Source organism: Poromitra crassiceps (assembly GCF_964638095.1).
Source record: "Poromitra crassiceps genome assembly, chromosome: 13".
NCBI classification, from domain to species: domain Eukaryota; kingdom Metazoa; phylum Chordata; class Actinopteri; order Beryciformes; family Melamphaidae; genus Poromitra; species Poromitra crassiceps.
The window spans coordinates 6263993-6281393 of NC_139644.1; the positions used below are offsets into that span (position 1 = coordinate 6263993).

The 17401-nt window shown below is 44.0% G+C and overlaps 1 protein-coding gene across 1 annotated transcript in view; it reads left to right on the plus strand.

Annotated features, from left to right (window-relative positions):
- kpnb1 (karyopherin (importin) beta 1) overlaps window positions 1–12403 on the plus strand; it is a 41226-nt gene extending 28823 nt beyond the window's left edge. The window contains exons 16-22 of the mRNA XM_083649135.1: window positions 647–729; window positions 933–1040; window positions 2879–3022; window positions 3920–4025; window positions 5418–5532; window positions 7827–7988; window positions 9655–12403. Of these exons, the coding sequence (XP_083505261.1) occupies window positions 647–729; window positions 933–1040; window positions 2879–3022; window positions 3920–4025; window positions 5418–5532; window positions 7827–7988; window position 9655 (719 nt within the window). The 3' untranslated portion in view covers window positions 9656–12403. The remainder of the gene's footprint in view (window positions 1–646; window positions 730–932; window positions 1041–2878; window positions 3023–3919; window positions 4026–5417; window positions 5533–7826; window positions 7989–9654) is intronic.
- Window positions 12404–17401: the final 4998 nt, after the last annotated feature.

The window sequence follows — 17401 nt, forward strand, 5'->3', positions numbered from 1 at the left end:
AGTATCTCAAATTTCCCCCCAGCACTAAAATCTCGCTCTAGATTAAGCTTATGTGGCTATTGGCTAACATTGTAAACCTGCCACTGTCTGCAACATCAGCTAATTATTATATTCCCAACTGACTCTACTTTAGAGAAGCAAGTGCAACATACAGCACATTTAAAATGTCTTCCGTCAACACATCATGTGGGCTGCGTTCCAAACATGGCCTCTCTGAGAACAACAGAAGTGACAAAAACTGAACAAAGGTGCTGTCAGACGGGCAAAGAATGATGGTCATTGTAGTTCACCAACACATGTATGATGGTCATTGTAGTTCACCAACACATGTATGATGGTCATTGTAGTTCACCAACACATGGCTGCAGGTATCTTCCCTCCCGTTCTGAGGTGGTTCTGGAGGCGTAACCAGGGCCGTTGTCCAGAGTTGAATCAAAACATTTAAAAAGTTGTATTGCAGGTCAAGACATGATCCCTGATGAAATGTCCCTCCTCCATGAAGGATGTAGCTTTGAGACAGTTGAGACATGGACTGCAAAACAAGAGCTGCTGCTGTCTGTTTCCACAGTCTCTGTAGTAGAGATCAGCTGAAAGAAGAGAAGCACTAAATACAGCTGTTTGTTTCTATGTGTTTTTCTCTTCTCAGTGCTGGGGGGTGACTTCCAGAAATATATGGATGCCTTCAAGCCTTTCTTGGGTATTGGACTCAAGAACTATGCTGAATATCAGGTGGGGAACACACTCAACTTTCAGTCTTCTACTATCCACACTTTGAATGTAGGTTGTTTTCACCGCGAGGCGTGGAGTAGACGGTAGATCTAGAAAAGGTTTCAACTTGACTGCCTCACACACACACACACACACACACACACACACACACACACACACACACACACACTCACTCTGACTGTAAAGTTGTGTGTGTGTTGCAGGTGTGTCTTGCAGCAGTGGGTCTGGTGTGTGACCTGTGCAGAGCGCTGATGTCCAACATCCTGCCTTACTGTGATGAGATCATGCAGCTTCTTCTGGAGAACCTGGGGGTGAGAAGGACTCTTGTGTTGCCTGCTTGGAATTGTCACCTCTCCGTGAAGTTTGACTGGCAGCTGTCATGTCATATCATTGGCAGAGGATGGAGTAGTAGAGAATGGAGATTGCGATTACAAACTCGGCATGTCTTTAGACTGTGGGAGGAAGCCCACACAAACGGGGAGAACGTGCAAACTCCACACAGAAAGGACCCGCGGTGGAGATTCAAACCTACGACCTCGCTGTGAGGTGACCACCTCGCTGTGAGGTGACCACCTCGCTGTGAGGTGACGCTGCTAACCACTGAGCCTGTTCTCTTGCCGTCTCGCCATTCTTCACTCATCACTTCTTCATTCTATACTTTGTTCCCTTATTCTGTCCTTCCCTCGTCTCCTTCCTCCTGTCCTTCCCTCGTCTCCTTCCTCCAAACCCGTCTGTTACTCATCGTTCTACGAAATGTCAATGTTTTTAATTAAGGGTGCACCGATCACGTTTTTTGCCACCGATCACCGATTGCTGATCGCCTATGGGAAATATCTGCCCAACCGATCATCGACCGATCACCGATATATAAACTCCTCAAAAAAAGTTTGGAAAGGTTATTTCGGTCGATTATTTCTCCCCTTTAATAATACCAATTGGCATTGTATTTTATATCTTTGGAAAGCCTGATTAGTGATGGGGCTTTTTTTTATATTAAAAAATATATATATACCGTATATAAAAAAATATCTGCAATCAGCCGAAATATCGGCAATCAGCCGATCGCATATTTGAGGTCAAAATCGCCCGATACAGATTGCTTGCCGATCGATCGGTGCACCCCTATTTTTAATAATTATTCAATACCGCAGGAAATATCAATTATCGCGAAATGTCAAAGTATTACCAAATATCAGCCCAAGCTTAACACTGACCTACACACAAAAAACTTGATTCATAAACTCGCTCAACCCGGGTTTTCAGAGATGATTTACTCTTGTACTCAGTCTTTCATAAATCGCACACGCACACACACATACACACACACACACACACACACACACGCACACGCACACACACAGTAGCGACGTCAGTTCCTCCGCCTGCCGTGAGTCCAGGCAGTGTGGATTTTATGACGTCGCAGAGTGAAGCGGGTCTGTTTCACCCAGGAGGCTCCGGGCTGCAGGGCGGCCGCTCCGCCCTCCTGGTTTTGCAAGGCCCCACAAACCCTCTCATCACTTCTTCACTCCATACTCTGTTCCCTCATTTTGTGCTCCCCTCGTCTGCTTTCTGCAAACCCTGGTCTGTCCTCCCCTCCTCGTTCTTATTAGGATGGCATGTTAAGTCATTTCAATATTTGAGTAATTGTAGTACCGTACTTGCAAAAAATCTAATGTAAGATTATGGTCTGAAATTAACACCCAAGTCCGACTGAAAATGCAAGCGGAACCAACGTTTGGTTAATGCTAAACAGTTAGTTTTATCGGCTATAGGCCTGTAAGAATATAGTAACTAATACTTGGCCATCAACAGAAAACAAGTGCAATTTGAAATTTGTGAATGTTAGATCCTGTAACGATGCGTATGCAGATCTATCATTTTTGCTTTTTGCTAGCAGTCCTGTCCAAAAATTTAAACTTTTATATATTATATGTATATGTATATTTAGGTTCATATTTATTATGTACATTATGTTTTTTTACAAAGCAAAAAAAAGTATTTTATACGTTGAACCGTTTAACGAATACTGACGTCCAAATTGAGTACCCGTGCCCATCCATATGACTTATCCTGCCCTCTTTCTGTATTCTCGTGTGTGTGTGTGTGTGTGTGTGTGTGTGTGTGTGTGTGTCTGTCTGTGTCTGTGTAGAATGAGAACGTGCACCGGTCTGTGAAGCCTCAGATCTTGTCTGCGTTCGGTGACATCGCTCTGGCCATCGGAGGAGAGTTCAAGAAATACCTGGAGATCGTCCTGGACACCCTCCAGCAGGCGTCCCAGGCCCAGGTCGACAAGGTAACAGAAAACACACACACACACACACACACACACACACACACACACACACACAGAGTAACAGGCCTCACATCGTCAGTTTGATGAGGTGAGAAATATCCACACACTAACACGCCTGGTGTCCGGAATTAACTTGACTCCCCTGCCAAGAATCACTTTTTTCCAGATGGACTCCAGCACCCACAAAACCTAACAACCAACCTTTAAACCCTTTGCCCCACATAAGAACTGAGCAAAATGACTTGGAAGTGATTCACGTGTGCAACACATTCTGCAACACATTCTGCAACACAGTCACTCTTAAGATCTGTCTATGGTCTGTGATGATAAATCATGCACCACGCTGAACACGTGATGTATAACCCTACCACATTATCTGAGACCTCAAACACAAATACGCTTTATATATATATATATTTTTTTATATTTATATTTTGAAGATGATTTGCCTCACCTTGTCTTGACCTTCACTCGGGAGTTCTCACACTCCTGGAAAACTTGGGAAGTCAGAGTTTTAAAATAGTGTTTTCCAGGCCTGGAGAATTTATGAAAAATGATAAAAGGGAGAAACAACTTGAAAACAGACAGGAAATGTTCTTTGAAGTTAGCCAAAAATCATGACTACTGTGAAATGGGGATGGGGCAATATGCTTATTTCACAGTATGTTTGATACACAATATACACATTCCTACTGTCTGATGGCAACATCTTAAAATGTCCTCTGTGAAAAGCTGAAAGGTTCTTTTGTTGTAGTCTGACCCTGTTTTGTTGCTGCACATTACTTTGTCACAGAATTCTTCATCTATATTTTATTTTGCTCAATGTTAAGTGAATTGATGTAATGTCTGCACAAGTATCATAAAGCGTGTGTGTGTGTGTGTGTGTGTGTGTTGCAGTCGGACTATGACATGGTGGACTATCTGAATGAGCTGAGGGAGGGCTGTCTAGAGGCTTACACTGGGATCATCCAGGGCCTGAAGGGAGACCAGGAGAACGTTCACCGTAAGATACTCACACACACACACACACACACAGCCTGATCAGCATGGACCACACACTGACGAGGCGTGGCTGATATGATATCATCACAATGCAATGATCGTTTTGATGTCTCTGCCGGCGGAAGCTGTGGCCGGAGGCACATTATGTTTTCGGGTTGTCCGTCCGAGGTTTGTTGACGCCGTATCTCAGGAACGCCTTCATGGAATTGCTTCAAATTTGGCTCAAACGTCCACTTGAAGTCAAGGATGAAGTGATTCATACACACACACACACACACACACACACACACACAGTAGCGACGTCAGTTCCTCCGCCTGCCGTGAGTCCAGGCAGTGTGGATTTTATGACGTCGCAGAGTGAAGCGGGTCTGTTTCACCCAGGAGGCTCCGGGCTGCAGGGCGGCCGCTCCGCCCTCCTGGTTTTGCAAGGCCCCACAAACCCTACCCTAGTTCCTCTACTCTGAAATCCATTTAAAATTGTACTGTTACGGGAGGTACGGTGGTGCAGTGGTAAGCACTATCGCCTCACAGCTCGAAGGTTGTGGGTTCGATTCCCACCCGGGACGATGTGAACGCTGAAGGAGTGCGTGCCCGTCCGCATTTCCTCGAGTGCCCACCGCCCGGGTGGGGTTGGCAAAAGGGTCTTTCTGTGTGGAGTTTGCATGTTCTCCCCGTGCCTCCCGGGGGTTTCCTTCAGGAACCCCCTTCACCAAAACATGCAATATCCTGGTTGCTAATGTGGTTCCTCCTCTGGTCGTTAAGGGCGCCTGTTCAGAGGGGGGGGAACTGGTTGGAATAGCGTGAACCTCCCACGTGCTATGTCCTACCGGTGAAGCTTCCTCTGTCAGGTGAAAAGAAGCGGCTGGCTAACTGCCCATGTCTCGGAGGAAGCATGGAGCCAGTCTCGGCTCTCCCCAGATCGGCAGAGGATGGAGTAGCAACCAGGATTGAGAAATCAAATGAGCACTAATGGGGGATAAAATGGGATAAAAAACTCGGGGGGGGGGGGGGGGGGATTGTGCTGTTATTTCCACTCGCCATCTCTCTCTATTGTCTTATCCATTTAGTCAATGTTTCCACTGATGGAATCAATGTCTCAGAAGCATTTAGTACATTTAGTCTTAACCTGATGGCTAGAAATGTTGCACCACCTGTCAAAACTGCAAATACTTTTTTTATTTTTATTTGCCTTCAAGCGAAGGCGTTCTGCAGTTTGAAAACGTACCATTTTTTTTGTTGTCATTTGTATTTCTTTACCTTCCTCTTTTGCCTCTTCTGTCTTCCTCTTCCTCCTTCGCTCTCTCTCCTCTTTTCCCCTCTTCCTTTCACTTGCTCCATCCATTGACCCTCCTCTCCCCTCTTCCCTTCTCCATCTCTCTCTCTCCTCCTCTAGCCGACGTGATGCTGGTCCAGCCTCGGGTAGAGTTCATCCTGTCCTTCATCCACCACATAGCGGAGGATGATGACCACTCTGATGGAGTGGTGGCCAACGCTGCCGGACTCATAGGGTAAGAAACCAGGTGTGGTGGCTGCTGGGACTCATAGGGTAAGAAACCAGGTGTGGTGGCTGCTGGGACTCATAGGGTAAGAAACCAGGTGTGGTGGCTGGTGGGACTCATAGGGTAAGAAACCAGGTGTGGTGGCTGCTGGGTTGGAGAGCCAACAAATGACCTGTTAACCCATTGATACCTCATACAGCATTTGTGTGTGTATCCCTTTAAGACCGTGAACCTTGTCACGCGGTTCGCGGTCTTAAAGGGATACACACACAAATGAGGGATATACACGCAAATGCTGCATCAGGTATCAATGGGTTAAAGGAGGACTTCACCAAAAAGGAATACCCACATGATATACATCTTTTTGACCTGTCATCTGTACAATTATACAAAACGCAAATGTGTGTTTTTAAACGTGGGAGACAGAGGGAGAAAAGGAGGCGGGTTGATACGTGAAGAAACAAATGCGTGGAATAACTCAGACTTCCAGTCCCTACTGGTGTAGTAATACAAACATGAATATATTCCTAAGATGTGTGTCTGGTCTATGATGAGAAATCATGCACCACGCTGAGTATGTGATGTATAACTTAACCTTAGTATCTGAGACTGGAACACACTTAGGATTGTTTTATTTCACGTGTTCTGCCTCTAGAACATCTCTGGTACTGAGGAGCATTCTAGAATCTGATTTCCAGGGTTTGTTTTCTTTTTAATTGCAGTTGCTGTTGAGGTCTTATAACTACGGTACTAGGGCTGTCACTAACAAAAAGCCTAATTTTGCAGAAATGTAGCTTAATTCAAAATTAATTTGTTTACCTGGTCTGGAACTAGAACTATGAACTCCTACTCCTGCCCGTGCACTGTCAAATTAAGAATATGCTATGGTGCACCTTTTTATTATGCCTCCACCGGCGATAGCCAGGCCGGAGGCATTATGGATTCGGGTTGTCTGTACGTACGTACGTCCGATGTTTGTTAACGCGATATCTGATGAATGCCTTGATGGAATTTCATCAAATTTGTCTCAAATGTCAACTTAGACTCAAGGATGAACTGATTATATTTTGGTGGTCAAAGTTCAACGTCACTGACCTCACGGCCGCTCGTTAACGTGATATCTCAGGAACGCCTTGACGGAATTTCATCTGATTTGCCTCAAACGTCCACTTGGACTGAAAGATGAACTGATTACATTTTGGTGGTCAAAGGTCAAGGTCACTGTGACCTCACGACCAGCAAGCTCGTAACACCGTATCTCAGTAACTTGACAAAATGTCTTCACATTTGGTTCAAATGTCAAAGTCTGGACAGACATGGATGTCGACTGCTCACTTGTTGGCGGAGGCATATATCCGCGGTGTGGTCGTTATAGTTTGTTTTTGTTTGTATGTTTGTTTTTTGTGATGTGTTTGTGATTTTGGTTTTGTTCCGTCTATGGTTATTTTTGGGTTTGTTTTTCTGTGGATATTTGTGACTCGAGATAATTGTATACTGATGTCGTCAGTATCTGATAAATGAAAAAGTTATAAATAAAGTGTTAAAAAAATTGTCAATGTCAAAAATGCCGTTTTTTAAGGCCAAATATCGAAAGGCTGATAATCGGTTATCTCGCATGTTTTTTCCCCCGGCCACCAGAGGGCATCATCAGGGCATAAGCAGAGAGACTTGCATGCACCACATTTGCATTTAACCCATTGATACCTGATGCAGCATTTGCATGTATATCCCTCATTTGTGTGTGTATCCCTTTAAGACCGCGTCACGCAGTCTTAACGCGGTCTTAAAGGGATACACACACACAAACGCTGCATCAGGTATCAATGGGTTAAGACACATTTTAATGCCTGGAGTAAATGCACCCAAGAAGCACTGGAGACAGATTAAAGTCTGATTTCTTAACCCAGTGTCAGTTGGCGCAGCCTGGCCACAGAAACACAGCAAAGATGCTTTTCTTTGTCTGTTTATTTATTATTTATTTATTTATTGTGTTGATATGCAAATGTGAATCTGACTTTAGTATTTAAAGTGACAAGCTAATGCCAGATTTTGGTGATTTTTACTGTTGTTGCTCAGATACTTCATATTCTTCAAATGGAATGATTAGAAACTGCCTGGAAAACATGTTCAACTATCTACAGATACTTAATCCTTGTGAAAACTATGAAAGTGTCTCTTAGAGGGACTTGTGGCTAAATTGTATTCTTTTGTTTGGTAGCACTGGTAGTTTCCTGCTATAGTGCAGTCAGATCGCTGCTGAACAAAAGATAAAGTGCTAAGTGTGTGTTTGTTCCCGTCCTCAGTGACCTGTGCGCTGCGTTCGGTAAGGACGTCATGAAGCTGGTGGAAGTACGTCCTCTCATCAACGACTTGCTCACGGAGGGCCGGCGCTCCAAGACCACCAAAACCAAGACGCTGGCCACCTGGGCCACCAAGGAGCTCCGCAAGCTAAAGAGCCAGGCCTGGTCAGTCTGTCACACACCCTCACTGTGTGCACACATCTGGGCTCTCACAGGCCCACTTGTGCCAATATCCAATCAAACTTTAACATTTCATTCTCTTTTTTTTGTTAATTTCTTCCTCCTCTAGATATATATAGATATGTGTAGATGTATGTGTATATATATATATATATACACACACACACACACAGAGACAGATCCTTTCCAACAAATATGAATATCATGGAAATATCATGGCATCGAGGCAGTAATTAAAGCAAAATAATTCCCGACCAAGTAGTGAGTGCAGGCATGAACATAACTTTTCAGAAGATCGACATTTCTGTTTTGAAAATACCGGTTTTTGATTGGTTTTATGTGATATTTAATTTCTTGAAATACTCTTTTGTGGGGTTTTATGAGCTGGAAGCCAGACTTATGCAAAGTTAAACAAAGAAATACTTGAAATACTTTGTGTGTAATGTATCTATAATCTATGAAAGTTTCACTTTTTGAAAGGAATTATGGAAAAAAACTAACTTTTCCATGATATTCAAATTTTTTGGAAAGGATCTGTTCATGTGCACACTTTTGTAGAGTTTAAGCAAGGTAAAGGTCATTAGGATCCAGGTTAAAGTGCTTCCCATAGACAACTGTATGGTATTGATCGATTACACAATAAATGTAATCAATCTGCATCATGTCCATATTATCGGAGATGGGCAACACTGATTTTAACATTTTAAATAAAATGTTAAACTTTAACTAATACATGGATGGACTGAATCTAATGAGCAAAATGTCCAACACTGTAGCATTAGTCATGAGGTTCTATAAGGTGTGTGTCTGGTCTGTGATGATAAATCATGCACCACGCTGAACACGTGATGTATAACCCTACCACATTATCTGAGACCTCAAACACAAATACAATTTATATTCCCTGCTAAAGCTGCGTTCACACAGACCTATTAAAGTGTTTCGCTGGCATCGAGTTTACATACAAAGTCAATGCAAACGAGCGATTGAGCGTATATTTGCCCGGGAGAAAAATCGCTGGGCGTCCAAGCGACAGAGACAGAGCGATAGGGAGAAAATTCGCTCGTCGCCCGAGATGAAATATCCCAACTCGAGCGAAATTACGCTGGCATCAGTCGCTCGCTGTTCAACGCCGATTGGCTGCTGTGTGAGAGTGAGTCAAGGATCACACTGGCTTGGAACAAACCGCTGGTTTATTGTGTGGCAACAAACCGCATTGACAGCTGATTGACAGGCTGACAGCTGACATGAAGTGAAGTCTGTACTACCGGTATAGAGCTCGCGTTAGGAGCACGCTGATAGGCTTTGCTTGTAAACAACTACGGTGGCTCGTAGTGGACAAATATCATGACATTGTGTAACGTTATAACCCCCAGATGTCCGTCAATTCGTGTGCCTGTTGATGAGCGATTTAAACACAGCGACAGAGCGATTCCAAAGGGTTGAATCAAGCAACAGAGAGAAAAGTAAATATCTCGGTGTGAACGCAGCTTGAATGGTAAAGGTTCACTGTTCCATGTCTGTTGTAAAAAAAGTCAAATTTCCAGGTACGGCTGACTTTAAGGTTTAAATCTCTGTTACTTCCTCTTCTCTGTATCGTGCTGAGTGACACTGATGATGTGTGTCGTTTCTGTCTGTCTCCCTCTTTCAGATGTGCTGCTGGTCGGGGAAGAGAGAGCGAGAGAGATAGAGAGAGATCAACATCAGTGAACAATGAGGATAAATTGCCCCACTGGAATTAAATCTTCTGTCTTTCGCACGTGCAGCCGGGTCGAAGCAGAAGTGAAGTGAAGTGTGCGCTGAGATGAGTGTCTGTGTGTGAGCGAGCGAGAGAGAGAGAGAGAGCACGAGAGAGAGAAACGTGTGAGCGAGCGAGAGTGACATCACACCACCTTCTGAGTACAATTCCAGCAGTCGCCGGCAGACTAGCAGCGACTCCCCAAGCCCCTGCCCCTCCCACCCCCCCCAAGCCCCTCCCACCTCCCCTTGATCTTTGACCTTACCTCCTTTCTTTCGACGGCCTGTGGACTGTACTGTATCTGGACTAGGACAAGGACTCGGAACCCCGCCCCTCCTCACCCCGCCCCCTTTCCGAAAAAGAAAGACTTTTGGAGCCGCACCTGATCCCGGACGTTCCTCCCGACCCCCCTCCTCCCACAACCCTGGTCTCTCGCTGTAGCCGCTGGGCTCGCCAAGCCAACTAACATTTTAGTAGTCTGCCTACGATACGACACGGCGCCCCCTCCCGCAGGCAAATGGACCCGCAAGAAACCAACTGCCAACGACGACACACACAAAAAACACACAGGAGAGGTGGGAGGGCTTTCTTCTTCTTTTCTTTTTTTCAAATGTAAAAAAATGACATGAGAAAAAAGTAAAGACTCTTGGCATCAAAGCAACACAATGAAAAACACACACAATTTCAAAAAAGGACTTTTGGGACTTCAGTTGCTCTTTGACCGATCTGTGGAATACTTACACTTTAATTTTGTTGCTCTTATTTTTTATTTTATTTTTTATTTTTTCTTATCAGCTCTTCTTCCAAGCACTCTGTGGTTACGGACTTTTTGAGTAATAAACCCCCAATACAGCGAAGATGATCTGAATGGGACTGTGAGTAGGACTGTGTAGATAGTTTAAAAAAAAGAAAACAGCAGATGGGAGTTGACGCACGGTGTGTGTGTGTGTACATGATGGTTACAACTACCCCTCTTCCTCTCCAGGAGCCTCTCCCTGTAGGGGCGGAGTTTCACAGGGACAATTGTCCCAATGAGTTTTGTCTGTATTTTCGGGGTGCGGTTGGGCAGGGTTTGGGGTGTCTGTCATTCCTCCCCAAGTGAAACCCAATAAATAAACGAATGAATAATTTAATGATCTATACAATAAACTAGTGGGGCAGGAGAGCGTCTTGGCTGCTGTTCTAGCCAGGGGAGAGAGAGAGAGAGACCATCACACCACCAAAAACACCATGTTCACCTGCTTTGGTTGTTTTCATTTTCAACTGCGTCATCGGTCGCTTCTCTCGGCTTCAAGTGTGCAGCCTTCATAGAGCCAATGAGTCTTTGGCCCGGGAGTAAAAGCGCCGATTTCAAGAATCAAAGGGGAAATGCTCTTATTAACAAAACAACAAAAGATGATAAGCACTAAATTTGTACAAAATTCAAATTGGATGTGTAACACTTAAAGGAAGGTGTGACACTTAAATTAAAACCTCCTTCCTTGTGAAGTGGGGCCCGAGGCGAGCGGCTCCCAACAGGAGCCAGTGCCAAATGAAAAGGTGCAGCTGGCTGTTTCGGGAGGCCACCAGGCGGCGGCTTCGGGCCGCTCCCTTTCACGTCCCCCTGCTGGTCGTTTTTATTTTGTTTTGTTTAGTTTCTTCTTTTTCCTCCGCTGCACTTGGTTTGGGAAAGGGTCACTCACCATTTTTGCTTGTTTAAAAAAAATAAAATTCAAAGAATCGAAGACGTTTGTATAAGGTTATATTTTTCCATTGCTATGAAAAATAAAGAAAAAAAAACAATAAAATTATATGAAACATTCCCCAAGCAGTTCTGGTGATTTGGTCTGATTTTATCAAATTTTATTTTATTTCAATATTTTTATTTTATTATCGAAGCAGTTAAACACAAAGGTCTTTGTGTCCGGTGTGTTGAACTGTTCTGGATTGTTGAGCTTCTGGACTTGATGGGTGAAGCAAGGGGGAGGCAGATATCGTTCCCCCCTTTTTCATCTGATGCTGAACATTCACTTTGGTGGCCATCTCCCACTTCTTGGTTTATTTTGTTTACTGAATGCCAGACAAACAACCGTGTGTGTATTTTGTTTTATTTCCATTTTTGGACTATTTCCTTGCTTATCCGCTCACTTAGCAGTTGGCGCCTGCCAGACGGGCGTCTGTTGGGACCGTTGGCTAGAGAGGGTGTGTAAATTGAAACAAAGTGTACTGACCGCACAACTAGAAACCCCAGAGCACGCACATGGTTGTCTGTCTGCCTCGTTTTCCAGGTTGGGCGACAATTCACTTTCAGTTGCCAGTTCATAAGGAATTCTCCTCAAATATTGGATGAAATAAAACATGTCCGTTAAAAGGCTGTTGGGTTGTGCCCCGTCCGCAATGAGGAAACCGGGGAAACCTACTTGGGCCTTATTCTCTAATGGACACGGGCCAGGGGAAATGCTTTCAGTTGATGCAGTTTACATGAACCTGACTTGGACTTTTTGAAAGTGAACTGAATCCAACCTTGGAAGCTTCCGGGGCCTGTCCCGCCATGGAAAACATACCTGCTGTGTTGACATGATGAACCTGGCAACTCCATTATTACTGAATTGTGAATCATTTAAAAGCCAATCTGCTTTTTATTTCCTGTTCGACTTTAGTGAACTAATAAAGTCTATATTGTACTGAACCGTGCTGCTGCTCACTTCTCCTTCTGACCTCATGTTGAGTAACGTGAAAGTTGTTTGTATATTAGTGGATGAAAAATGGTCAAATATCACTTCAATGTGGTCTTAGGCACCAACTGTTTTTAGTGCAGAGCCATGATTTAGCAGCAAACATGGGCAGTGGGTATAACATGAAAGACTGAACATAGTTTCCAAGTTGTGTTGGTCCACTGGTGCATATAACGCATACGCATGTACGACCCACCAAGCAGCCTGCATTTCAATAGAACATCTCCATTGAAGGGCTCTGCTGGGGCCGGTCCAGGACTGATGCAGATGCCCATTACTCTGTTGTAGGGATTTGTCTCCCTCTAGTGGCCATAGGTTATAATTGCAGGAGTACCCCCCCCCCACCCCACCACCACTAGAATAGCTTAAACATCAATTGTCCTCATCGAAACAAGCAAAATAAATAACATCCACTGGAGTTGAAGAGGCCTCTTGTATTAGTAGTCCAATGGATTTTTTTAAAAACATCTTAGATGACTGAAGTGACGACACAAAAATAACCATCAGCTTCTCTGCTGCTGCACCAGACTTTCTCTGTTAATGTATGAGATACAATTTAATTCTTTATTGTCGTGTGATGGCTAAGTGGTTTAAGGCGATATTTTCCTCCTTTACATGTTTGTTCTATAGATGGTTTTAACTTGACAACATAAACGACCCTAGCTTACTTCCTGTTGCAGTGACAGGAAATAAACTAGGTTTCAAATGAAGCAAGAGGCCACGGTGTTATAGTGATTTACAGCCTCAAACAGTCGATACGGCCACAGGGAGATAACAACACTTCAACCTTTGCACACCTTTGTTTGACTGCTTGTCATTTTAGTGACAGAGGAAATTAAGCTCATTGTATCAGTAGAGTCAGAAATCTAATATAATGTAACAAGGGGAGATGGGAAGTAACTAAGTACAAATACTTTGTTGCTGTATTTAAGTAGGATTTTCAGGTATCTGTACTTTACCGAGTATTCATTTTTCGTACGACTCTTTACTTCCTACATTCTAACAACTAATATCTACTTGGTTACTTAAGGGTTAATGCACGACGAGGTGTCCATTATCACTTTTTAAGGGATGACGCGAGAAGCGTGAACCGGTCCGAGGCACCAGCCAAGGAGCGGTTGCTTCCGCGAAGTCCCTTAGAAAGTGATAATGGACACCTCGAAGTGCATTAACCCGCTTATACCATGGTCACTTGCCAACAAAACAGACCATTTATATTTTCATGTGTTTTGCAATCAACATTTAGTTTTTATAACCTTGGAGGAGATGATTTAAGAACCGCAGAGAAAATAGTCCCCTCGCTCAGACCGCAACATGGGACATGATGCTACACGTGTTCAGAGGGCAGTTTTGTTACAGTCAGGATTCTGCCTTGCCTGATTCTGCGCAGCTCGCCCCCGCTCAGCTTGCAGAGGCACACGCGTCACTTAATGGCTCAGAGCCGGCTTCTGTCAGGAGGGAAATCTCCGAAACGAAAATCAAAATTGTAAATAAGAGTTATTTTTGATAAACTGAGCACACAGGGGTGATTTAAATACTTACTTTGACCGACTAATTTTTTTCTCAACTAACAAAAGTGCCATATTAACCCTTAACAGGGGTATAGAGCTCAAACAGCTCTCTTGATACCACTGTTGAAACTATGGCGCATTGATATGAATGGTGAACAGACCATTTGGCTGAACGACTTTACCAACTGTACATTATCACTTTTTAATGGACACTCTGCAGCCAATCAGAATCGAGTATTCACCCAGACCATGGTATAATATACCAAGCAATATAGCATGAGAGCTAGTGTGTTGTGGCAAATATATGCGGCCTCGTGGGATAACAGCTGATCAGCGGGATATATGCCACAACACACGCTGCTCGAGTCCTATATTGCTTTTATAAAACGGTTTCCAAGTATGATAATATAAATATAATAATAATACTATAAGTCCGACTGGCATGGTATTCTGATAGAGTCAGTTGAAACACTACTGTAAGGCGGGACCTCTAGCAAGAAGATAGACGTGCGGGTGATTTGATTGGATCGTTCTGGAGACTGAAGTTGACATTGGCCAATCCTGGCGCTTGCTGAGAAGCTGAGAGCTTTCTGGAAACCCCGACAGGCAGTTCGAGCGCAGCGCTGCATTCTCAGCGCTTGCTGAGAAGCTGAGTGCTTTCTGCAAAGCCCCCTCACCAACTAACGTTACAGGGTTAAATGCGGGGTTAACAGCCTTTTTTTTGCAAAGAAGACATTAGCCCGCATCTATTCTTGTACAAAACATAATTTTCTGCGAAGTATTAGTAAAGTTATAAGCGAAGATCGATTCACAAGGATCTGACAGCTGTCTCCGCCATTTGTTTTTTTTGAGGTAACCAAAGGCTTTTAGTAAGAGAGTTGCCATGGCAACCAATAACCCATGGCCATGGGTTATTGGAGTGGGTTATTGGATTTATACAATGGCTGTGAACCAAACAGATTGCTTGATTTGAGAGAGCCGTTTTATAATTAGTGTTAATGCATGACAGACAAAAATTATGTAACTACGTTTGTCTCTCTCGTCTCGCGCGCTCCAACCCAGCTTTCACACATTTCAGGGATGTATTAGCGAACGGGCCTACTGGGCCCAGGCCCAGGGGCCCAAGAGCTCAGGGGGCTCATAACCCAGAGCCTCTTCACAGGGCCACCGTGTCTCTTGCCCAGGCCTGGGATGAACTGATCCTTTACACCACTGATATGGTTTTCCAAATAGTTGTCCAAGTCTAGATGAGGATAAAAACCCACCTATCTTGTCTCCATACTTTGTATCTCTCTCATGATTAAAGTCCTACATTCCCACATCGCCCTGCTGTAAATGACCCATGTTTAATACATTTTGAAAGCTGTGGTGCAAAAGAAAAGGTGAGAGGAGGAAGGAAGGAGAGGCTGGTAGCAAAGGCAAGTATGAACAGACGGGGGAGAGTTTCAAGCAGAAGAGTTGAAATTAAAAAGAGGAAGGGTGGATGAGAAGAAGTAACAAAGAAAGGAGATAATTTGGTAAATGAGTTGTGACACTTTGGGGCCTCTTCTCCTTCCTCTATCTACTTCTCATCACCCCCAGGATATTATGACACACACTGCCTGCCTGCGTGCACAGATAGCACATGGAGACACAGACACCCTCAGTCTCAAGAGTTTCCATATCGTAGTTTCAGTTGGCTAGGTCTCACCCTGGCACACAACCAGTTAGTAAGACAAATCAACCCAGAAACTGTCTGACTGTGCCTTAATGGTCACCTTGTATACAGTAGGAAGTTGAATGGTTAAATAAGATGCTTTATGTAGGAGAGAGCAGGGCGTGTGGTCACACTTTTCACTCATCAGTGTATTTAACTACTGAGAAACAATATTTTTCAGGAACACTTTATAATAACTGTATGCTACGAAACTACAGTAAATAGGCTACTTAGTTATTCAATATACTGATGCGGACATTTTACTTTCTTTACTTTGAGTCTCTTTTAGTCCAGCACCAGTTTTTTCAAATGGTGGCGGGATGTGTGGGGATGTTACAGTATTTAGGGTCAGCGCTATATTTTAGACAAAATGTTCCAGAAGTTTATGGACAATTAGAGGGTTATTGTGCTTTTGGCTTTAATTGAGTGTGTCTGTGCTGTAAATCCTGTGTTAGATACAGGTGAGTTTATTCCTTGTTATTGTGCTGTTGGCTTTGAGTGTTCAGGTGGCTGTGCTGTAAATCCTGTTGAGATGCAGGTGTGTGTATATCTTAGTTATTATTCTGGCCTTAATTGTGCGTATATGTATGTGCACTGTGAGGGGGGCCCATTATGTATCCAGGCCCAGGGGCCTGTCATGTCATAATCCGCCTATGCCCATTATGTGCACCTTTTTTGTGAAAAAACCATATCGCACAAATTATTAATCAAAGTATAGCCTTTATACATCTTAAAACATGTTGGGAGGGGATCTTGGCCAGGTCTACCATAGTGATGTCATAAATCACTGATGATGTCACAGATGATGTCAACAGTGATGTCACTCGAGCAATTGTGATGTCATCAGTTATGTCACTAGGGTTGACGTCATCAGTGATGTAAGTTGAGCGATAGTGGTGCCATCAGTGTGTCATGTCATCAGTGAGTGATGTCATCAGTGATGTCACTCAAGTAATTGTGATCCTCGAACAATTTGTCCCTACATAAAGCCTAATCGGTGATGTACTCTGACAGACCTGAAGGAATGGCTGCTCGAGCAGGGCGTGATGACAGGCAGCTCCACAATGCCGCAGAGGCAGGAGACCTGGACAAACTGAGGAGCCTCCTGCAGGAAGAGCAGAGGCAGGAGACCTGGACAAACTGAGGAGCCTCCTGCAGGAAGAGCAGAGGCAGGAGACCTGGACAAACTGAGGACATGTTCTGGCCTCGCAGTCTGGCCCACGTGTGTCGGATCCGGATCCGCCAAGCGCTGGGCACACATCGCCTGAACCAAGTCCACTCCCTACCACTAACGCAAGTGATGAAGGACTTCGTGCTCCACCAAAACTGACTTGAAGGACTGTCAGTTTATATATTCTCATTTCCGAGATTTAGTTATTCAGTGACTGTTTCAAACAAATGACTGTGTTTCAAACAAATCCAGGAACAGAAATTAAACACCATCAGCATACACCACCTGTAGCCAATCCTCCTACTATAATTGGAGAGCGGTGTGTCGGTGTGTGCGCTTGGTTCATCGTCATCGTCTCCAGAGTCCCCACCCTAGAATTGAGCATGTGAAAATTCTGTATCTTAATGTGAGGGTCAGTTAGCACAGAAACAGCCGGTAGAAATACTTTTTACTTTTATACTTGTGGTATCAAAATACTTGATTACATTTCAGAGCCTGTATTTTTTTTAACCTGTGCACAGTGTGTGTTTGATAAGGCATTTTGGGGTGAGTCAGTCTCAGGAATGGA